At 44.6% G+C, this 24,870-nt stretch overlaps 1 protein-coding gene across 2 annotated transcripts in view; it reads right to left on the bottom strand.

Annotated features, from left to right (window-relative positions):
* Window positions 1-334: 334 nt before the first annotated feature.
* Window positions 335-24,870, bottom strand: part of UBE2J2 (ubiquitin conjugating enzyme E2 J2) — a 167,145-nt gene continuing 142,609 nt past the window's right edge. For both annotated transcript variants that reach the window (XM_086921462.1, XM_086921461.1), the window contains exons 6-7: window positions 22,927-23,007; window positions 335-1,175 (exon numbers count right to left, since the gene is read on the bottom strand). In XM_086921462.1, the coding sequence (XP_086777588.1) occupies window positions 891-1,175; window positions 22,927-23,007 (366 nt within the window). In that variant the 3' untranslated portion in view covers window positions 335-890. The remainder of the gene's footprint in view (window positions 1,176-22,926; window positions 23,008-24,870) is intronic.

Genomic DNA, 24,870 nt, shown 5'->3' with positions numbered 1-24,870 from the left:
TTAAAAAAAAAAAAAATATCTAATTGCACGTTTTCTTTTTCACATTTCCAATCTACGTTGTACAGATCTCTGAACGTGTACCTTGGTCGACCTCATTTTATGTCCTGCTGTGTTTGATTTTTAACGTATATGTAAAAATCAATAAAAAGATCCGAAAAAAGTGAGGTCCCTGCCGCCTCATGGGTTTAAACATATTCGAAAATAAATATGGGTATTTATATTCTTAAATTGAAAATCAATCATCTAGCCCTGAAAAAGGTAGTGTAGTTAGGTGATGTAATACATACAATGCAGAGGCTTCCTCATAGTCGATAGTATGGATTCTCACAGCAGCCAAGTTAAAAAGTTTTATCCTGATCGTACACAGAAATAAAACACATTGATATAAAACTGCTTACGTTTCAGAATTTTAAAATGGTTCATTAGTTCATAAAAAAGGCCTCATTCAATTTAAAATAAAGGTTTTACGTAGTCCTGCAAACACTCAAATAATTACTTTGAGCAGCATTGATTAGGATCAAGGAGTCTGATTGTTTCCTGATGGCTCAAATATTCAACCACGGACACGCACACTGTAGTTAATATATGACAAATATTTATAAGCTGCAACACAAGGTTTTTAAGCCGTTGAACCACCCTCCCACCGCCCTCCCCCCCAAAAAAAAAAAATCACGCCTGCCTCATTTCTAAAATAAAAATAAGAGAAACAAATCATAAAAAATTAAATCCACAAGTCGACCAACGTATTACCTGGATCACAGTCGCACAAATAGTTATTAACCCCAGTGCCAATGCCTGGTGCCCCGAGAGTCCCAACCGTTTTGCCTGCTTGCTGTCCAGAACTATCACTAATTTGGTCTCAGAGTGTGCCTCAACCTCTGGCCCCAGCCTCATTCCTGGGCTATGCTCCTCAGCACGTACTTGACCGTGTAGGCAAAGGCTGCAAAGCCCACAATGACAAATAAGTTCGCTAGGGCACCTCCCAACAGTCCGTGATTGCGGTTCGCCTGCTGAAGACCGGGGTGGTTGGCAGCAGCCAAGGGCACATGCCCATTTAGTAGTGCAACACCGTTTTGGCCATGGTGGGCTTCTGTGTCTGGGACCACGTCCGGCAATGGGAGGGTTTGCGGTCGGTTGATCAGGTCTTCTTGTGCTTTTTGCTTTCTTTTGATCTCCTGAAAGAGAAAAGAGATTTAATTGGGCATAAGTTATTTGTAAAATGTATAAAGGATCGGTTACATTCATATGAAATATACCCGTTTGCATCAGCCCAGTATGAAATGCAGCAAGTCAACTCGGGAGGCTTTTCTTTGCAACAAAATCACACATTTGGAGTCACATTTAAGAATGGGGGGAAAAAGACACATACTGAGGAACTAGAAGCATGAATAATTACCCACTTCTTCAGAAGAGTTCCTTAACAAGTTGTGCCAGTTGGGGACTCTAAATAGTGTGACTGTCAGGTCACAAGACAAAGTTTCAATTTAAAATTATTTGTGTATGTATTTTTATTTCTGATTTTAATTAGTCTGTCTAGCCAATGACAGTCTTGCCAACCGTCTAAATGGGTACTTAAAAAGAAGAAACATCTCATCTTTCGCACCTGCTGATACTACTTTCTGGTTCCAACTCAATATTTTTACGGGGGTTATAGCTTTTCTTTTGTTTGTTTTAGTAAATACACCTCAAAAGTCTACGATGTAATTGATCAACAAAACTAAATAAATATTTACAAAAACGACTGGCATTGAATGTATGAAAAGTTGAAGCGTGCTATAAGAAGTGGGATCCAGACAATGCAAAATCTAAGAAGTATAAACAGGCCGAATAGATTCTAAAAGTGTGAAAGAATTGTTTGCAGGTACCATTGTAGGGTCCTAACTAGGGATAGAATTCAGGCAGGTCCCCGAATATCTAGAATGGCAAACCTACAAACATGCCTCACTTGCCTTCTATTCTTGAAAAGGTATGTCATTGGGTAACTGGTGCAAGGCTGAACTCAAAGGATCCTGCCCAGTTACGAGCTCAGTGTGACAAGAGACTACTCGTTACACTTAATCTCATAGGCTTTGTAAATGTCAAATCTATAAAAGCTGGCGAGACTCGATGATTATGGCAATTTACAATACAAGGGCCCAGAAGGCGGATGGCATATAGATTAATATCCCAATCTTGATGAGGGTCCTTGAAGACTGGGTCAAGTACAACCAATTCCTTTAGTAAAGGCTAGTCAGCCCCTACTACGATCTTCCCTAGGCTATATTATGTTAAACCTATAAGTACAGGCAATCTAAGTGTTGCAAAGTGGACTTAAAATCCACATTCTAGTCTGTTTACATGAAGCTATAATGGCTAAAAGTTGAATGAAAACAAGCCAGCTCGGATGTCATTTAGCTTTATGAATTGCCATCCATACTATACTTATATCTACACATTGAGGGGGAAAAAGAATAAAGACTTAATAGTTTGAAAACGTTGGTGTATTAGTACCTTTCCTTTTTTTCCTCTTTCTATACAACTTTACAGGCAATTAACAGTATCCTTCCTAAATTAAATGGAAGACATACTATTCTTCAAAAACGTAGACAATTTGGCCATTATGCATCACACTGTGGTAAGACTCAAGAGACAACTGGATGTGTTGAAAGCATATTGCCTCTAATAATTATATAGTTAGCATGACGTGCTGTCTTTCTGCCACTTACCTGCAGGGCCCAGGACTACAAGGCCCACTGGACTGGACTAGGAGGTGGGGAGAGGAGAAATGGAAGTGTGCCTTGAGCGTGGGACACAATATTCTTCTGTCACTTACCTGCTGAGGCCAGGAATACAAGGCCTATACTTCAGCTGAAACAGGAGCTAAGGAGAAGATATATATAAATGCACCTTGAGCCTGTGGAACGGGACAAGATTGGGCCCATTTACATCTGACCATGACAGATCGAGGCTGGGCCAGGCCACCCCACTGTCTTTTTGCCCAGAGACTAAAGCAGTGAGTGTACTTAGTTAATCATAGGGAAAAATAAGGCACCAGGCAATACTGGCACTCCTATTCCCAGTACTGCTCCCAGGACCAGTACTGATAATTCCCTTAGAAGGGCAGCTGGCGTCATCAGCAAGGAGACTGCTGAAAAGCCTTTTCTCTGTAGTTCAATCGGCCAGACTTAATCAGGCAGTAGATGGACACAGCAGATGCTGCTGCATGTCGTGCTGCAGCCTCTATTGCCTCACCCCCTATTGAGCACACTGTCAAGCAGAAGAAGCAGGTAGCAAGAACGACAGCAAGTATTGACAAGGTCCTCGATTCTCATGATGATGCAACACATTTTCTACTCCCTTGCCACTGCATGGTACATCAGCCTAACAGCTTGGAGGTCTTATTGAATAAGCATTTGAGCCCAATTTTGCATGACTTTAGGCCCAACAATATTCTTGTTAAAAACTTAACTCTTGATGTTAGTCCCTCCATTATGGCTAACCATCCACGGTCATCCAGGGTTACCATCGTAGATGCAGATGCGATTCAATCTAGCGGGTCGACAGCTGACAAACTTAGTTTTGCATTCCTGACAAGAGTAATGCTGTAGTTTTGGGTGATAGACACTCACGACCCTTAAGCAAGTCATCACAGCATCTGCCAATCATTAATTTACCACTCCAGGCTTGTGCTTATGTTCTCACTTGGGGCAATGTTCCTCCTCTTGATGACGAGGTGCCGGAGTACGTCTCTCCTCTAAAGAACAAAGCCATACACTGGCTTTCTAAGCACCTTGATTTTAATCCTGCAAATTACGATCCGAATATTGAGAAGGGTCTTTTGTATTAGGCCAGCTCCTAAGACATACGACCAAGATATAATAGTAATCGACTTTACTAAACCAGCATGTGTCAGCCACTTACTCATCTACTCCAGGATATCAAGTGCATGGTTTAGTAGTGTCCTGGTTTTACCTCTTAGCTATTTCTATAAGCCCACTGGCAATTATCCAGCAACACCGGTTAATTATGCAATAACAATCTTTTGCAACCACGGCCTTGACAGCACTGCAGAATCGTTTTTTTAACTACTGGCCTGCCCAGACGTGGAATGAAAAAGGAAGAACACTAATCCCAATATTTTCCAGTCCACTGTTGACCCAATCTTGAACAATGTATCAGCCTCATCGGAGGTCCCGATCTCTATTTCACGTTTAGGCATCCTAGTGAATAGGATTAGCTGGAATATTGCTGGCCATACTTACATAATCAGATCAGATGAATGAGTATCGTTTATTGAGAAGTTCAATATTATTCTTTTAAAGGCAACTTGGGAGGTGTCGGATATCTTCCAAGATTGTTATTGCTGTTACTCTATTTCAGCGCAACTTTCTAGCTCAGTTAGAGCAAAGGGTGTTTTATCTATCTGGCTCAAGTTGTCATTCAAACTTAAGGTCTTTCCCATTGAAGTCAAATGGGATGCCATCCAACTCTTAGTTATTATTTGTACTAACAACTTAAAATTCTGTTTGCTTAACTTTCATAATAACTAATTTTCTGATGCCAAGAATAATAACTTCCAGAGTTATGAACAATCTGTCTAACCTGTATAGGCCTTCGGCAAATGGACAAAATATGATCATCTTTGAGAACTTCAGTGCAACTCTGCTGGTGCTGATTTGGGTTTCACGAATGCCTCCACTTTATCCTGTAAAAACGAGCATCCCAATCTTAGAGACTATGAGAAAGGCAATTGCATTCTGGAGCGTGATCTCAAAGTGCAAGAACATGATGGTTCTAAGAGCTTACAGAAGCACCTTTTATGGCGGGGTGCCCTCATCCACTGTTGAGTATGGGTTTATGACTCGATCAATGTTGAATCTTGTTTCTAAGAGTGAAGTTCATAATCTGTGCACTGGGGACCGCAACCCTCTCAGCATGTTTATCACCATTCCTTCCTCTGCTTCTCTGCAATGGTCAGCCCATAGCATCATGCTTCACTCCAAAAACGTGGGTTTGCATTTTGGGTGGAAACTCCCTAAACCTAATATGTTTCGCTTGTCTTTGATTAAGGGAAATATTGATTTGATTTTCAAAGATCTCAGACTCCTAGTTTCTCAATTTTGGAGGTGCTCTCTGCTGTTAAATGCTTGGCTATGAAACCAATGTCACCCAGTATTGAACAATCCCCCCCAATGGTTTAATGTGTGTTCTCGGACTAATAGACACCGGAGAAAAGCCGTTGCTAAGATTTCCAGGGATAAATCAAAGGAGGCGCATTTTAGGCTTACCTATAAACATGTCATTAGTGCCAGAAAAACGGAGATTGGATCAAACAATTACTAAGGGCAATAAGAATAAATGCACAAAAGGTATTCTAGTACACAGTTCAGGTAAGCTGTCATTCCTGGTGATAATTCCTTGAATTATCACCACCCAGGCCCCTTATTGCAATGCAGTGTCCAGGGATTTGGAGGGGACTCTTATAGCAATGCTTTAAAGTGACCTCCAAGAGGTCCCCTCAGAGGGTGGTCCTCCGAAACATCTGTTCCTCATGAGACTTGAGCTTCCAGAAGGTCCCCCCAGAGGTTGGTCCTCAGAAACATCTGTTCCTCATGAGACTTGAGCTTCCAGAAGGTCCCCCCAGAGGTTGGTCCTCAGAAACATCTGTTCCTCATGAGACTTGAGCTCATTGCCACTTGCCGGATGGTTCATAGCAGCAGTCCAGCTGTCCCGCCGCATCTGTGGCACCTTTCCTTTTGGGACAGTGATACTCGGGCAGTACCTTTGAGAGCCTCACAAAAACATTAAATATGCCTCAGTCATCCACAGAGTTTCAAGGTTGCAGAATGTATATCAGCAGATGTCCGAGACCTGTAGCTTTCTGTCTGGGGCTAGCAATTTAATGTCTATTTTTTCCAGCAGACAACTAGACGCGATATCATGGTGAACAGAAACGGAGCTCTGCCAACAGCAAATCAGAGCTTCCAAAAAAGATCTCATGACAGTGCAGGTTGTGTGGAGGCCTGTGAGTGGCCAAAACCCATGACCTGTTTTTTTTTTTTTTTTTTTAAATTTTTAAAACCTTTATTGTAATAAAGCACACAGCTATTCAGCCTAACATCCCGGAGGCAAGGCAGCAAAGTATCAGAACGGTCGTAGTGCCAAGCGATTCATGTCAGAACAATGCAGGTTGTTTTTTGTTTTAATTACACACAGAAACGTGAACAGAAGCGCCCGAGGGCGCGGAAAAGGCAATAGAAGGAAAAAAATGACCATGAGTCAGTAGGAGGCGGCAGAGGCTAGAGAAGTTGTAGAAAAGAACTGAAGCAGAATGTAGAAAAAGAGGGGGGGGGGGGGGGAAGGAAGAACAGGAGAATCAGAACAAAAGTAGCATAGCTGTTGTCAACGTCTACGGCGATAAGCTTTCATCACGGGGCATCGGTTCAGGTGGTAGACACAAATCGCCTCTGTAAGCGTTCCAGGCCCCCCACACCTTATTCCATGTCTGAGGCCGCCCCCTGGCAGTGTACACAGTCTTTTCACGCAACATGCACCAATCCATGTTGGCCTTCCATTGTACCACCAGGGGGGCCACGTTGGATCCCCATTTCTGCGCTATGTCCCGCTTAGCAACCATATTGCCTAATGTGGCCCACCGGGTCTGCGCCGTGTCATAGTCATTTGGCTCCCAGACATTGAGGAGGCACCTCCGCAGCCAGCTCCACTCCAGTCACCTCCCGCATCACTCTATGGACCCTCTCCCAGTAAGGGGCAATAACAGGACACTCCCACAATATATGCAGAAAAGTGGCAAGGGCTCCGCAGCCACGACGACAAAGGCCATCTTGTGAGAAGCCCATGCGCACAAGCCTGGGGCCGGTGACGTAGACTCGGTGAAGGATTTTGAACTGGACCAGCCGCAGGCGTGAGGCAATGGCGACCTCCTTGGGGGAGGACACAGCACTCTGCCAGTCCTCGTCGTCCAGTTCCAGCCCATCGGCCACCCACTGCTCCCGCAGGCGCTGGAGGAGGTCCACCTGAACGTTTATCAGCTTCTTGTAGGACAGAGAGATGGCGCTATCCGGCATATGCCCGTCCAGCACTCTGTCCTCCAAGGGAGAGCTCTCGGGGATGTCACCCTCCTCCGGTCTGGCGGCGGCTATTGCATGTTGCAGCTGGGCGTAGCGGAAGAACTCCGTGCCACTCAATTGGTATTCCGCCTGCAGCTGCGGGAAAGTCTTGATCTCCCCCCTGGAAAGCATGTCCTCAACCCTCGAAATCCCTATGAGGTCCCACTTGTCAAAGCCCTTGGTGTGCCAGAGCTTGCCCAAAATGTCGGAATCGAAGAGAGGGGTGAATTTCGTCAGTCTGCCCTGCCAGCCCTGTATCTTATTAACCGTTCGCCACGTGTGGACCGCCGCCTTGGTCGGACCCGTGAGGTTCCGATCAAAGGATCTAGAATAGAGGGCGCGATAGTAATTGCCCCCGTGTAAGAGCCATCGGTCCATGGCATAGCCGGGGCTGTCAACGGGACCGTAAAAACCATGGTTAATAGCGGTAAGTTGAGAGGCCCAGTAGTACCTCCGCACGTCTGGTAACGCAATGCCCCCGTCGTACCATGGAATGGTAAGCTTCTGGACAGCGACACGAGGTCGACCATCCCAAAGAAGGGCACGCTGCAGGCTCTCAACCTCCCTGAAGTAGCGGGCCGGAACAAGGTCCTGGGTATTCTGCAAGGCATACAGGAACCTGGGCAGGGACATCATTTTAAATAACGCCGCCCGGCCCAGTAGAGAGAGAGGGAGCTTACGCCAACTCTCCACATCCCCACGCAGTCGATGGAGCGGGGGGAGTAAGTTGTGGTCGTACCTTGCCTTAGGGTTGTGCGAGATGTAAATCCCCAAGTACTTAAAGCCTTGTCCGGCCAGTTGTATGTTGCAACCTCTGGGGAGGCGCGGCGTGTCACCCTTGAGGATGTAAAGGGAGGACTTGGCCCAGTTAATAATCAGGCCGGAGTAGCGCCCAAACAACCTGAGCACATCACACGCCACAATAAGCGACTTGCAAGGGGAGGTGAGGTAGAGCAGGATGTCGTCTGCGTACAGGGAGACCCTGTCCTCAAAGCCCGGGGACCAGGAGATCCCATGCAAGTCAGGGTGCGAGCGCAGCATAGCCGCAAGAGGCTCTAGAGCCAGAGCAAACAGGAGCGGAGACAAGGGGCAGCCCTGTCTGGTGCCGCGTTGGAGCGCAAAGGGAGCAGACCATGACATGGTTTTTAAGTAGGATTATTTGTGGGACCTATAAGGCCACCACAGGTAGAAACTTACCTACTGTTAAGGAAGCATGGGAGTGGGCACAGTTCTCTCATTGGCTGTGAGTCTGCAGAGGGAGGGTACAGGTGGCATCCCACCCCTCGCACTTGCAAAAGGCTGACGTCACACACTAGACTCTTTCTGGAAGCAACTGTGTGTGTGTGGGAGCATAACAATGCAGCTCCCTGAAGCACAAGTGCAGCGCTGTCTGAGAAGAGGTGGTAAGATGAAGCGCAGGAGAGGACCTGCATCTCAGTCAAGAGCAGCGCGCTGCTTTGTTGGACTCTGCTTTGGGCCATATTGGAAAGGCTTTTTTTCACCTACATATTTGATAAATATTAGCTGCAGGGAATCCAAAGAATTGTTTTTTTTTAAATATATATACTAAACTTTATTAAGTTTTGTGTAGTATGACAGCAATAGCGTGTGAACACCCCATCAGGGGTAACAAGCGCTATATAAATACAAACCTTTTTCCTCCTCTATCCTTCTATCATTCCAAATCCAAATAACTGACTAACATATCTACCACTGGGTCCCGGAGTAGCGTGCTACTCGCCCAAAAAGCACTTTGACGCATCATCAGGGGTAGTTAATGTTAATGTTAATCAGCATTTATTGAGCGCTCGTACGCCCGGAGGCTTCATGGCGCTATAGGAAGGAACAAGGCGCGACAGTCAATTAGTAGAGAAGAAGCAGCTCAGTGATGTGCCTGAGAGAAGAGCCAGGTCTTCAGGGAATGTCTAAAGCTGAGGATATTGTCGCTCAGCTTTAGGTGAAGGGGAAGAGAGTTCCAGAAGGCAGCTGCAAGGTGGTCAAAGCAGCTGCCTCCGAGACGCTTCCTCTTGTACGGAGGAACAGTCAGGAGGGATTTATGGGTGGACCGGAGGTTGCGGGAAGGGCTGTATCTTTTAAATAAGTCTCTAATGAATAGGGGGCCAATGTCATGTAAAGACTTAAATAGGATGCACCCGGCTTTGAAGGCCACACGTTGCTCAACCGGCAACCAGTGTAGCTGTTTCAGGCCAAGTCTGACTGATTGCCTCCTAGGGATGTTCAAAAGAAGTCTGGCTGCCTGGTTCTGAACCAGCTGGAGGCGTTTAAGCTCTACCAGTTTGGAGCCCAAAGTAGAGACTGTTGGAAAAGTCCAATCTGGACAGGACCAGGGAGATGACGATCTGTGTGAGGGCAGCTGAGGAGAAGAAACAGGCAATTTTTTTAATTTTCTTCAACTGGAAAAAGCTGGAGGACACAACTGCTCCAACCTGTTTTTTTAGGGAGAGATCCTCGCTGATAAAGATACCTAGGCTCTTGACCGAGGACTTTATAAATGCAATTACAATACAATAAGATTCAAAGTGGGGATAGGGTTCTCTCTTCTGTCAGCTCACACATTACTGCCGAACAGTGGGCTACCCACTTTTCTACCATTAGCCATATGATCGCTTAAGCTGCACACCATACCTCGAGCTATGCTACCAACGCATGGAGTTCACATCTTAGAATTGAATTAGGGTAGGTTGTTGAAGTTTTGAAGTAATGCCCTTCAGACAAGGCTCCCCAAACAGACCGGGTTCCAAATTACATTTTAAAGTGTAATAATGAAACATGGGCTTCCCTCCTAACTAACTTTTTAAACAACTTTAATTCCTTCAACCTCCCTTCTTCATGGTCAGCTTCACTGATTGTTCCAATTTTTAAAAAAGAGCAACCAATCAGACCCTTGCTATTACGGGCCAATTTCCATCATTGACTCATCAGCCAACGTTTCGGGCATACTGTTCAACAAAAAAAGGGCTTGTGTCAATAATGGAAATAACCTTAGCATCTGTCAGTATATTTTAGAGAAGGTCTTTGCACTATGGAGTAGTGTTTCAATGTCCAACTTTTCATCCGGAAATATGTTGTTGCTGAATGCAGGCCTCTGTACTTGGCTTTTACCAACCAGTCTAGTGCCTTCGATCACATTAACATGCCCAAGCGGTGGTCTAAGTCAGTGGTTCTAACTTTTTAACTTCATTACTGTAAGCAGACTATCCCAACCAAAGCATTTTCGATGTCTTCAACAGCAACAAAAATGCACAAAAATACAGAAACAAACATTCATCAAATAAATACACTGAAATATTTTAGCTGGGTCAATCTGGTCTCCTTGTCGGATTTCCATCGAAATATATCTGCTAGAGACTGGTATGGCCAGAACTGAGAATACTTTGACGCTTTTGGTTTAGAAAGGGGAGTACAGCAGGGGTGTATCCAAGCTCCAATACCTTTTACTCTGTATATTGACAGCCCGAATACTCATCTGAGCAGTTCCATGATTGTTATTACTACGATCTCTTGCCTACCATACACGGATGATGCTGTGCTGCTAGCATGCACTCATCACAGCCTGAAAAATATGGTACTGGGCTTCACCAATTTTATCTCTGGCCTTGACATGTATATTTATTATGTGAAGTGTCATGGCTTGAGGTCGGAAAGCCCAAAATTGAGGCTTTTAAAGCATCAATTCTTGAAAATTGTCTAAAGTGTCTAGCTTTACCTATTCAGACGTTTGGTTTGATATTTCTGGCCCATGGCATCTGAACATTAGAGTCAGATGCCAGAATCTATGCTGTCTATTGGTGCACTTTTCAATCTGCTGTGGGTTGGCCTCTCAGTAAAAAAAGCGAAGGTTCTTAGAGATCTGCATAACCCAAGGTGTGCCTCTCGCAACGTATAGAGAGGGTGTATGGGGGAATATACCTAGTGTTGTGTATCCAAAGTGGACAAAATCGCTTCTATTGGATATTTCTATCCCTATTGCCTTGCTGTCCTTATTTTATCTGCCATTAAGAGCTGGGCTGATCATATATTGATGATCCTATGCTGCTTTCTCCTCCGATGATGTTGCTATATGTATGGTCTAACCCCAGTGCATCATCATTTAAGTCAGCAAGATATCAGATTGCCTTGGTTGCAAATCAGGGCTGAATAGCGCCTGGCTATCTTATGTTAGTCGTTGTTTTACCAAACTGGGAACGTCTTTTCTTTTTACTGACCCAAACATGATATGGAAAAGTGCCAAATCCTGACTGAAGCACACTTTTATAGAATCCAAATGCAAGGACAGGAGCTCCCTAAACCGACAAATTTTCAATATTTCTAGTTAAAAACTATTCAAGGAATGGAGCCTTATTACTCGTTTCTGGTCACTGTGAGCGGACTCTGCTGCTTAGATTCAGGTTGGGTTCCCTCCATACATTAATTTGCTTTCTATTAGGGCAGTACAATGGTGGCGTCCTAACCGTTTGCCCCTGTGAAGGCATATTCCCCTAAACACTTTAATTTTTTGTGTGAAATGTACTCCTTTTAGGCAAAAAGGTTTTTATAGCCCATATTGAAATTAACAATATTGGAAATTATAGGCGGTTTCTTTTTTTATGCGCAAACTCTGAGGTCACAAGACCATCCTCGCCGTAAGATTCTTTTTGAAATGTGTTATAAAGGTATGGATTTTTAAAGTTTTTATGTACTTTAAAATTTGTATCTACTTTTATAATTACTGAACAGAATCGAATACGGTTTTTCTGACTAACTAGTTAACGCAACAAAAACAATGGCCCTTCACTGGATAGTAAGACATGCAAGTTCGGTTGGAAATTAAAGAGTTTCCTATTTGGAAGGATAAGCTTATTTATACACACATTACTGGGCACTATCTGTATTTGCAAAATTTGAGGAGCATGAGAAACTGGCTATTCGTAAGCTGATAACTGTAATAAAGGGCCTGTGTAGATTTATTAGGAATCTTGAAGGTTACTTAGAGATGCCAACATTAAATACCTAGTTGTGAAAGGTGGTCCTATTTGAAAAAGTTTAAAGGAATGGCTTAGAGATTTGTATTCAACTTGTCAACACATTTTTTGGTGGAGGCCTTAGGATTAGAGTTGGGCCTACCTTTGATAAGTTTGAAAAATGAAATTGTACACATCAAAAAAGTAGCACTCACTGGGCAAAGCACTACATTTCTGATTGTAGATAGCCTTAAAGAACTAGCTGTGAGCAAGTTACACTTTTGAACAAAATAACAGATGTCAGCAGGTATTTTGTTTTCTCATATGTGCTCTAAATTAACACAGACATTTATTAAAGACGAGCCTCTTACTAAATAAAAAGACTGCATGAGAAAGCGAGGAATTTGTATTTAAATTGGATAAACATTTGTATTCAGAATAAACAAGTCCAGCCAATTTTATTGCGTCTGAGAATAAAATTGGTCAGCTTGTTCTACATATGGAATATTTCCAGTCCCTCCGTTCAAAGAAATGTTACATTTAGTATATCAATTTATTAATATATGTAACATTAAAAGAAAGCAAGCGCCTGTGTTTAGGCACAAGTCAAAGAAACCTGAAGAAATTTCATACCTTCTATTGTTTCACACGTCTACCCACCAGGAGCGGAAGGTACATTTAAAGTAATTATTTAACATTTCTGTAGTGCGGACATTGTCTGACACCTCCACTTTTGTATACAATAGGTTGGCAATTGCAGTTGAACTATGTCTGTAATATATAATAAAGAAATAGTTTGAAGATGCTCAGGATTGCGAATATCATTTTGTTCTGAAATTATATTGTGACATGTTTAATGATTCTAATTGGGTGTTTTAAGACATCACAACCGTAAAACGAGGTGTTTAGCCTCTTCCGAGCTCATGACGAGCTCAGCTCGTCATGACGCACGGTGCTCATGACGAGCTGAGCTCGTCATGATCCGTGGAACGCTCGCATGCGGAGATAATTTTCCTGCTGTGCTGAGCGTTCCACAGAAACGGGTGTGGTCATGACGAGCTCAGCTCGTCATGAGCACACGAGCACTGTACCTCATGACGAGCTGATCTCGTGAGCTGAGCTGTGCGCGCCCCCGACACCCAGCACAGCAGGGGAATTACCCCCGCAAGGAAGGGGTTAATAGGTGAAAGATTTATTTTTTATAAGTAATGAATTCTCAATGAACTAGGTATTAAAAATGTAAAGAATTAAAATTAACTTAAAGGAACACCTCCAGGCAATGCATCCAACCTAACAAGCCATCCTTTGGCAAGTATCAGCCTCTCCAATGTCCAAGTCAAAGGGAAAACCAAAGTAGAGGATCTTCAGTGATGAAAATCCTTCTACACTACTGTGACATCATGAAAGTGGAAGTAACTCTCACAACCACCAATTTATCACTTTAAAACAAGAACGCTAAATGTAATATTTTTGGGGGGTGAAATAGCAAGTGGCTAAACACTACATTTGATCCAATTTGAGATGTATTGTAAAGAAGGCCCACACAATATCTTTGACAGCAATTTATGTAGAAAAAAACTTTACTATATGGAAGGTCTGTCTTCAGATGCAATGTGAAACGCTGATTGGAATGAATAGTGAGGAAATGGTAACCGAACATTTTCTGGTGATGTATCTGCCTAGAGACTGTATTATGGGTGAAGTGGAGCCATACAAATTTCCTCATCTATAATGCTTCTCTGGCATCTCATTCTGTCCACTGGATTCCAGTCTCAACCTGTCTGAAAATGTATTTTCACTTGCTTGTTCTGCGTCCTAGGTAACAAAGAACACAACATTAAATACCAGTCTTAGCTCGAATACGAGGCCCTTTGCTGCCCCCATTGTCTGTCTGTCTCTTTCTCTCTTTTCTCTTGCTCTCTCTCCTCCTCCCAAGAACCAAAAACAAGCATTGGCAAAGCCACTGTCTGGCATTAATGGATAGCCTTTTGGCTTTGTCAACGTAAGTTTTGTTTTGCCATTTTTATAAAATATTATTCTGAGATCACCCAGGCTCTTGCAATATATTAAAAAATCAGGGGGGAAAAGCACACAAAAAATTCTTGGTCTCATAAAGCATAAATTGTCATAGTAGTCCTAATTACTGAAGGGAACTACTTTGTGTAAGGGCAGTCACTAAAGTTACTCAAAGGCTGGAACAAGATAACCCATAACCCCATGCTGTATGGTGGACTGGATGGAAGAAAAATGTTAAAATCACAACAAATGAAAATGCCTGGTTGAAAGCACCTTCAAAGTAAGTAGATTTTATACATGATTTAACAAAAATCAAAGGCTTACGCCAGAACTAAGACGGAACAATCAATACTCTACTGCCATACTATTGCTACCCAACACTTTAGGAAGGCCTATTCATTCAGTTGCCTGTAACAAACAAGCATTTGCAATGCAATAGGTCTCGCATTAGGAAAGTTTGAGCTATTGGTCTTGTAAATAACAAAATTGTTTATTTATGTGTTGGTTTTGAAAATAGCTAAATTAATAGCTTTGTCATTTACAATGCCAATAGTTTTAACTTTCGCAAATGTGACACCTATAGCATTTGTAATGGAACATGTTTTGTATTTACGTGACTTAGATGTATTGATATTACAAATAACAATGGCTTTTAATTTTTTAAAATAATGAATACTTAAATATGAATGTTGGGATGCATGTGACCGGTGATGTAGAAATACCCCCCATCACGCAGTCGGGGCGGGCTACCGGCATTGTACACGGGCGGCGGCAGGCCCCTGGCTGAGCTGGGAGCCCCCCCCATGCATCTTGTAGGCATGACCCCTCAAGTTTACTTACCACTGCTTGTTAAGCCAGCTGTTTAAAAATATTTTAGTCTGGACACAAAATGCAAGCCAGGTGTATTGATTTTGCCAGTGCTTTTTTAAAGTTAGATTTAACTTTTGTTAGATTGCTATTCCTTCGCCCTTAGCCAACTCTCCCCCAGATGCGACAGAAGTTTCCATGTAAGTTTTCTAACTGTGCGGCTGAATACGTGTTTCATTGGCAGCAGCTCGGGGGGCGGGGGGTGGGGAGGGGGGGGGGGGGGGGGGGGGGGGGCTCATTTCCGCACTAACCGGATGGGCCTGGGGAATATAGAGTCTAGAACAAACGTTCCAAGAGGGGGGGGGGGGACACGGGAGATAGTGAATGCCAAAAACAGCTACTCTTTGCAGGGCTCCTCATTAACAGCTGTTATGTTCACTCATCTGTGGAACGCACTTTATCTACTTCAAAAGGATGAATCAGCTTTGAATGTGTATTATCTGGTGCTTTCACCCACCACATTTCTTTACCGTATGGATCGGTGCTTTCAAAAGGGCTTTTTGCAGAGGCCAGAGCAGAATTCAAGTGTTGGAGGCGAGAGCGCTTGGAGCCGAGTAGCATCCATGGTCCCATCTATAGCAGCGGAGGGGTTGAACGGTGGCCTGGTGGTCTCAGCCTGCAGCAAGAGGCAGAATCTGTCCGAGCAATCCCTCGGGCACCCTATTATTCACCATATATGAGGGCAAGAGAGCAAGGTCAGGCTTCCAAACCCCATGCAGAGGAGTGAAATGATAAAATATACTCACTTCACACAAGCGTCTCAACCAACTTACATGTAGACTTATGGCATGCAGGTGTCTAAGTATGCGCACGTGTAAATGTAAGCAATGTATGGCGCTCAGTCTGACAGCAAAGCACAGCAAACCGAACACAGCAAGTTTAGAACATTTTGTAATAAACAATTTCCCACCAAAGATTCATTGACTAAAACGCCCTCTTCGGATGGGCCTCTCGGAGCTACAACAAGCTCTTGGCATCACGAGATTAAAAGGAAAGCTAACACTTTCGGAAGTGCTAAATCTAAGCAGGGAGCGCAATTGAGTGGATGAGAGCCATGTCTTCAGGGACTTCGAAGGGAGTAGTTTTCGGAACAATGCTCTTGCCGTGGGGTGTGGAAACAGTACGCAGGTTTTCTAACACCAACTGCAATAATTAAACCAGTTGGGAGAGCTGCGCAAAACAAAACAAAGGCGCCCTGCAAGAAGCACCATAAAGCGGATACTGCGTCAGAAAAAAAACACAAACTACAGGAAGGGCATGGATGGGGACCGAAAGTTGTTGCTTTCTGTACCGAAAAATGTTTTTTTGCAGTGATGCACAGAATACACACAACGTCCAAAAGTGAAAGTCAACTTCAAATGAGGTGGAAGAACCGAACCGGGACTGGTGAGGATTGCAGTAAGAATAGAGGGGAACCCGCAGATCATAGACCATAGCAGGATCTCTAAAAAAAGAAACATGGGCGAAAGAAATAAAGATTCGTCCGTAAAGCAGGGGGGCGGGGGATTGGAACCCTTTGATGTAGCTCACGGCCTGGCGGCCGTGAAAAAAAGCAATTGGGGGAAGGAGAAGTAAGGCCAGCGCGCACTGCGCACGCTGGGGAAGCCTGTGGAAGGGAGGCTGATTGCTTTGATGTGGGGAAATGCGCGTGCCTGTCTTTACGTGAACTGTTGGAAATCCGGCCGTTCAGGCCGCTGGTTTGAGAACCTATTTTAGCCACTAAAATTCTCCCCTATCCATTCCTGCGAAATGGCATAGGCTCGACCTAAAAAAGCAGTACTTTGTCAAACTCTTTTGTACAGAGAATATAGGTTGGAAGGACAAAAAGCCCAAAGGAATGGATGCTACAAAGCCCGATCGTCTCGGTTTTATTTATTACGTTTTATATCGTGTGATCTAGAAGGGTATCAGAGCACTTTTACACATGGTTAAGCTAGAAGAAACATGACAACCAAGAAACACAAAGAATCCGCACCTCACTGCAACTTTTCATCTGCTGCAGAACATACTTTTACCTAGGAAAAAAAAGCCTAACTCATGGATGAACAACTTTTTTGGTTACGGTTTAATAATATGAGGCAAACACAACTAAATTATTGTTTCTCAAACATTGCTTAAAAGTGTTATTCTAGGTCTCCTTAATTATTAAAGTGATGATAATAAATCAATGACATGGTCCCCCGGCTGCTGACTTATTCATAGGCCACATCTATTGCCTTACTCTTAGCAAGGAATTTGCTTTGCTTATTATTTAGAGCACCAACACGTCCTGAATTCCAGATTATGCTTTGTGTTGTACTGTACTACATATAAAGCATTTACTACCCCCATGTGGGACACTAAATATTTTAATATTTTTAAAGTTTTATATAGCGCGAACAAGATCTTTGCAGATATCAGAGCGCTTTACAGAAACAGTGGGTAGGAAAACAAACTTTTGAAAACAGTGTAATATACGGTAGGGAGTGAGTTGCAAAGTAGGGTAGTACTCGCACAAGAGTATGCACACTAATAACAATCAAGAAGCAATAATATTGAAGCCGTGCAATGACGATTCGAGTAAGATTATAGCACCCCAGAGGGTGAGTAAACACACTGTTGAGAACAGAATAGTAGGCAGTAGTGAATGGATTGCAAGTTAGTAAGGCACTCAGGTCACAGTGTACAGTCCTAGTAAACAATCTGGAAACAAATATCGAGGCATCCGTGCTATGATTTTGGTCCAGTAGCAGTCGTATAAGAGTCTAATATAGATAAGCAATCAGGTAGCCGGTAGACTAGGAGCACTGTACTGTCATTGATCCAGTAGCAATAGGGTTCAGGTGAACTTAGCCATAAGTTAGAACTTAGCTATAAGGATGGCTTTTACCTCTTTCTTGAAAAGTACAGAGGAGGGGATAAGCCTAGTTTCTGGCGGGAGTGCATTCCAGATCCTGGGTGCCATTCCTGAGAAGGAGCGTTTGTATGTTTTTTCCTTCCGGAATCTGCGAGGTTTCAGGAGGAGATTCTTTGTGCTTCTGTTGGATCTTGAGCCTCCTGATATAGTCAGTTTGTGAGTGAGGTAGTTGGGTGCCTTGTGGTGTAGGGCCGAATGTGTCATACAGGCAATTTTCAGCTGTACTCTGGCTTCAAACGGCAACCAGTTCAGGGCTTTTAGGTCAGGGGATATGTGCGAGTGTTTTCTTGAGCCAGTGATGAGCTTTGCGGCCGCGTTCAAGGAGGCTCGTAGGGGCGCCGTTGTTGTTAGGGGGAGCCCGCTGAGAGCCACAATTCCGTAGTCTATGCGAGGAATGACTAGGGCTTGTACAACAGTTCGGAAGTCCTTGGGTGGTAGGAAGGGTTTGAGTTTTCTCAGCGTGTTGATTTGGAAGTTGGCACCCTTGGTTGCTTTGCTAATATGCTGCTGCATGTGGAGATTGGAGTCAAGTGTGATGCCAAGGGATTTCGCCAAGTCCACGATGGTGGGGTGGACATTTAGTGCGGTTAGATGATTGAGCCAGGTTTGGGTGATGGCCTTTTTCGCAGGAGGTGAGATCAGAAGGAACTCAGTTTTCAGAGCATTTAGTTTAAGGTGATTGTCGGCCAGCCATGCTGGAGTCTTTCTTAGTGTGGCATTCAAAAGTTTGATATCTTCAGGGGATTGAAGTTTGAGGTAGAGCTGAGTGTCATCTGCGTACATATGGAAGTGTACATTTGATGCTTGAAGCAAGGTGGTGAGTGGTTCCATGACGAGGTTGAACAGTGTGGGGGATAGGGAGGAGCCTTGTGGGACGCCTAGTGTTACGGGCACAGGCGAGGACAATGCGTTGTTGATCTTGAACTTCTGAGACCGGTTGTGCAGAAAGGAAGTGAACCATTTGAGAACCGTCCCAGATATGCCCATTCTGCTGTTTAACAGCTCCAGTAGATTCTCGTGTTTGACCGTATCAAATGCGGAGGAGAGGTCAAGGAGGATGAGGAGGCAGGACTCGTTGTGATCAAGGATTTGGAGGGCGTCATCAATTATGTGTGTCATAGCCGTTTCCGTGCTATGTTTTGCTCTGAATCCTGATTGGTGAGGGTTGAGGAGGTCAAACTGCTCAATGTGTTTTGTTAGTTGGAGTTGTACGCATTTTTCTAGCAATTTGGCCAGAGTGGGGATATTGGTGATAGGTCGGTAATTGTTTAGGTCGGCCGGGTCAGCTGTGGGTTTCTTGAGTATAGGCGTGACCTGCCCTATTTTGAGGGAGTCTGGGATGACTCCTTGTTGCAAGGAACAGTTGATGATTTTAGTCCAGAGTGGGAGGAGCATGGGGGTGAGGGCTTTAACAGCGTTGGCAGGTAGGGGGTCTGTGAGGTGATTGGCGGGTTTCAAGTTGCCGAGCAGCTTGTGAATTGATTCTTCAGTCTAGGTGTCAAAGGACGTCCATGAAGCGTTGTTTTTAGGTTGAGTGTTAGTTATGCCTATGGAGCAGGAATATCGACTTACGTCGTTGAGGAGATCACTTCTTATGTTGTCGGTCTTTTGCTTGAAGAAAGCAGAGAAGTCTTCGCAACTTGGAATATCCTTTGCTGAGCTGTTAGGTTGTGGAGGCTGCGTCTTGGTTTGGGTTTTGACTAGCTCGAACAGTTTTCTTGGTCGGTTTTTTGCTTGGTCCAGCTGTTGGCTAAAGAAGCCTGATTTCGATCGTTTGATTTTTCTGAAGTAAGCGTTTCTCTTACTCTTAAGCGCTCTAAGGTGCAGTGCTGAGGGGTCAGATCTCCACGTGCGCTCTGCCATGCGCATAGCACGTCTGTCCTCATTGAGTCTACCATCATACCATGGGTTCGAGTTCTTGGTGGCGACTCTCTTCATTTGCAGGGGTGCGGCTTCATTGATTATTGTAGGCATAGTGTTTAGATAGTGGTCGGTCAGTGAATGCACATCAGAGACGCCCGTCGGGGGAAGAAGGAGATTGCCTGTGTGGGCAGGCAAGGAGTTTGGGTTAAGATTCTTCATGTCCCTCTTCCAGATCTTGGTTTTGGCAGGTTGAGCCGGGTTAAGTTTGACCTTTTCGTTGATGAAGAAGGTGATGATGTGGTGGTCTGACCAATCACAGGGTTCGATTGCCTCCAGCTGGGTAGAGTCTTCTTTGGCGATGATAAGGTCAAGGATAGAGCCTTTTACATGTGTTGGGCGGTTGCAGATTTGGGTGAGGTCAAGCGCGTTGAGGAAAGACTTAAGACTATTCACCACAGCGTCTTTCTGGTCGTTCCAGTGGAGGTTGAAGTCTCCCAAGTATATTTGATTGATCTGTCGACCGGCGTTGGTGGATATCGTGTCCATGATTTGTTGGGAGAAGGTGAGGTTGTCCCTGGGTGGGTGGTAGATAACATGAAGGGAACACACCGGTTTGCACTCGCTAGTAATATCGAGGCAGATGAGTTCGCAGGAGGAGAGGGAGGGGGAGGGACCTTCAGTGATGACGAGGTTGCTCCTGTAGATGCAAGCGATTCCCCCGCCCGTCTTGCCATCTCTGTCGAGTCTAATAATGTGATAGTTGGGGGGGACTAGTATGTCCATTATAGGTGTGGAGGCTTCAGTTAGCCACGTTTCAGTCAGAATGGCTAGATCGAGGTCCATTGATGAGATGAGATCCGCGATGCTGGCGGAGTGTCTCGGGCCGATCTGCAATTGAGCAGGATACACTTTAGTTTGGGGGTGAAGAGAGTGGGTGAGTGTTCTAGGGCGAGGGGTACTTTTCTGAGATTACAGGTGACGGAACTTCTATTGCTCCGTGTGGGGGGCCTGAGGGGATTTGTGATAATCGTGGGTATGGGAAGGTGTGTAGTGGGTGGGAGTTTTGTGGGACCTGGGCCATATGAGCGGAGTAGAGTATGCAAGTCTCGGTCAGAGAGGGGGTGTAGGGTGCGACGGGGGCGGCCGGTGGCCTTGCGGTCGGGGATCGAGGGCCAGCGCGGGAGTGATGAGTGAAGAGGTTTGAGGGGCGAGTGGTGTACTTGTTGGGCGCAGAAGTGAAGGGTAGGGGGTGTCTGGGGTATGTGAAAAGAAGTTCTTTGATGGAGTGAAGATCTTCTTTGACTTGTAGGAGGGTGGTTATGATCATGTCCAGAGTAGGATTGGGGATGGTATTGGGAGTGAGAGCAGTGGGTGCGTCATTGAGTGGGGCAAAAGGGTGGGCAGTGGGACGCGTGGGGCGGGATGTGCACGCGATGGTACATGGTTCTGCGGCCGTAGAAGGTGGGGTACAGGGCTCTGCGGCCATAGTAGATGGATGAGAGAGTTTGTGAGCAAGGGGCGGGGATGGCGTGGATGAGGACAGGGGGAGGTTAGTAGCATAGGTGATGGCGCTGGAGGAAGGTGGCGCAGGTGAGTTGAGGGATGATTGTAGGCTGGAGAAGGAAGGGGTGACATTAGGATGGTGGGGGCTAAGAGTGGGGGGGGGCTAGAGGGTAGGGTGTTGGGTTGAGGGAGGTGGAGTGTTCCGTGAGTCTGGCTGGTGGGGTGGTGTAGTGGAGAGTGGGGGGGGAGAGAGTTGGTCGTGCAGGGGGGCGTGAGAGATATGCTCAGTGCGGTGTGGGTGGGTTCTGTGAGACTCGTGGGGGATGGGGGGTAAGGAGGGTGGGGGTATAGGGGATTTGTGATGGGGGGTGATATTCGGCCGTGCATGAGGGGTGTGGGGAAGTGAGATCGGATGGGTGATCGATGACGTTCGTAGGAGTCGTAAGGTGGGGGGTGAGGAGGGTGGGGGTATGGGGAATGCGCGAGGGGGGGTGAACTTGGCCAGTGCTAGGGGGATTTTGGGGAGTATGATCGGGTGTGTAACTGAGTACCGCGCTGGACAGAGGGGAGAGGTGTGAGATGTTCCTCTGCTGTGAGTATTGACGCTTGGAGTTGGGGGGTGTTGAGTAACCCGTGGTGTTAGGCGTGGCGGACTGCCTGTTGGAGATATGATTTAGGAAGGTGGGGAACAGATTGTCGAGTAGATCAAGGTACCTATCAGTGGATTGGAATAGGATAATCCCATTATCTAAAGCACTTACCCACATGGATTGCATGCTATTACGTGTAACGGATGTGAAAGGTTGTTCTTAATTTGATCCCATATGGCAAAAGTGTTACAGGACACAGCGCTAGATGAAAAGATGTGACTGATGGGCACACACTTGATGGCTAATTGTATGCAAGCAGCCTTGAATGGCTCTGCAAGTCTTAGTTGTGTCTTAGATTGGTAATCTAATAAGTCAACAATCACAGTGGACTGTAGCCTAAGACCTTCTGAACATGAGATGGATGGATAGGAGGTCAGAGAGTTACAGTTCGGCCAGAACATATTACATTAGACATTTTTTTTGTGAATGTCGTCCAGTGATTTCAAGGAAGACAGTACATGGTTAGCCAGGCCCTACAGGGCTGGCCATGCTTAAGCCCTCTGGTGGCCAGCAATGAGCAACGTATCTCTTCAGAAAGTCATAGCGCGTGTCCAGATGGTGAGTGGAGTGGCAAAATTCCATGGAGTGATAATGGTACTGGAATATAGGCGAGGCCTGTAGTGGATCTGCCTGGCAAAAGCAAAAGGGATTGAAGGGAACAATAATAAACAAGGAATCAGTGAGGTTTCAAGACTTTCTACCACTTAACTGTTGACTACGTTTTAACAAAGGGTAAGGTTCTGCCCGAAATTCAGAATTGTTGCAATGTGGCCAAATTTGCTTGTGTGTGCTCACAACTTGGGTATTTCTTTTTGAGAGGTTTACTTTCTACCCCAAATGAGCATGGGTAGTTGCTGTGCAAGATATTCTAATTGCCACTTTCAAAGAGTGCGTCAACTTTGATACAGAAGGTTTTGCCTTTGATCTTGTGCGAACTACTTACAGGTTAACACAATCATGACATACCATATACACGCCCTGGTCTAGGCCACAATGTACGTCCAAACTTGCATGCAATACAGAATCGAAATCTGATGCAATCAGAAATATGCCTTTCTTACCTCCACTACTTCTGGAAACAGCTCACAGAAAACTTTATCTTTCAAATTAAATGCTAAGCTTTGGGCGGCCAGCTGTCTCTTCTGTGGGGAGAAAATGAAAGACAATACAGTATAATTATTATTATAAAATAGGATGAAGATCAGAGTTTCTTAGTTTAGAACTGCTGCAATGTTGAGCGACACTTTAAAACAATACCTGTACCCCGTGTGGCTTTTTATTCATTAGCAAGAAAAGCTCGAAAATTGTAAGTACCGGATCCACAACTCATCACCTTCATATTTGGGCAATGCAAAACAATGAGCTGATGCCTCAATTATGTGGTTAAAACTATTTTGCAAGCTTCACAATAACTATTCCAGCTAAATGAAGAGAGTTTAACACAGCACATTGTTTTGCACGTGGTCATATCTGTCTGGAGACACCTGTCCACGTTAATATGGATCCCCGTTTCCTAATAGAGGTAGTGGGTACCTGTAGTTGGTCGAAAAACAAGAAAGGTCTTCCGACTTGTACCAGCTTATTCACATGCACCACCGCAGTTACATTTTTGGTGGGATCTGGATGCCAGTTTTTGTATTAAATTACTTAAATGTTTTGTGATGCGCCTCCTTGTGATGGGAGCGACTTCAAACAGTGGTGTCACTAGCAGTGACTTTTGGTGGGGGGCAAACAAGGGGATATTTATAAACCTGGAGGGGCCACAAATAACAGCTAGTTGTGAAACGCATCTGTGCGCATGTTTATGTATTTACTGTAAGCAGCACAGAACTGCCCTCAACTCCAACATGTAATGTTTTAATTAATTTTAGGTAGTAAGCATTACATTATTTCAAGCCTCTCCGTTCCATAATTAGCTTACCGCCAAGTCTGTGCACTATTGTATTGCGTAATAGCGACACATTTAGCTACTGATCATCGGACTTATCAGTTCTGGGCATCTTATTGCCTTCAATATTTTCATACCCTACATATTAATCACCTTGTTTGCTCCATGTGTCAGCTGGCACTGTGTTCTTTCCAATTGTAACATGATTGGTACAGACAATCTGCGAGGCAGTAAAATGTTTCCCGGGTAGCTTTTGCTGTACTGTAGTAAATTTGACCTTTGCATTGTAGTAAAAAAGTGTGTGAATGCGTATTTAGTAGTACAAATGCTCAAAATAACCTGTAACTTGGCCATACTCCCCAACGAAGAACGCTCCTTACGGGAACCAGAGACCCTAGGGAGGTGGAGCATGAACAGGCAGAGCCACTGGCAGTCGTCCGTGACATAAGGCAAAAATAAACACGCTCTCAGGAACCCCAAACCAGCTATACAAGGTACAATATATTTATTGCTTCATAAATCCAAGTTTGACGCCTTTCGGCCATCAAGCGGCCTTGATCACACACACATAGCGTAGGTTGCAGGACCACTCTAGTACATAAACCACAAAAGTAGAGCTGCATGTGAGAAATTGGTTAATATGTATGGTGACTTTTTTGTTGGTATTGGTGTATACCGCGTGTCTTTGCCCACTAAGGGGATTTTACTACAACACAAGGTGCGTTACTCAAAAGCATTTCTTTATTCAATGTTGGGGCATCATCTTCCATCAAGATTAACAATGTCACGCCTTTAGATCTCTCTCCCACTACGGGGATTTGCATTATATAATTGTATGTGTTATCAACAGCATTATGAGTCTATGTTGGAGCACTCTCTATCACTATGAGTAGCAAAGTTGTCTTTCGATTCGTATGACACTATGTTGCAATTGCTTACTAGCGGCCCACATTTCACCCTTTTAGCGGTCCTAACCAACTTGCATTGCTCTTTTTGAGGTATAGTGTGATGGTCTAAACGTAATGTTTGTTGCCCTTTTTTTTAACAGTTGCTTTTATTGAAAATAGAGTAGCATCAGTCATATATAGTCACTATCAATACATTGACAAGTGCAGGT

This window comes from Lissotriton vulgaris, chromosome 5 (genome assembly GCF_964263255.1).
Source record: "Lissotriton vulgaris chromosome 5, aLisVul1.2, whole genome shotgun sequence".
NCBI classification, from domain to species: Eukaryota; Metazoa; Chordata; class Amphibia; order Caudata; family Salamandridae; genus Lissotriton; species Lissotriton vulgaris.
This window is presented reverse-complemented; position numbering and strand designations above follow the sequence as displayed.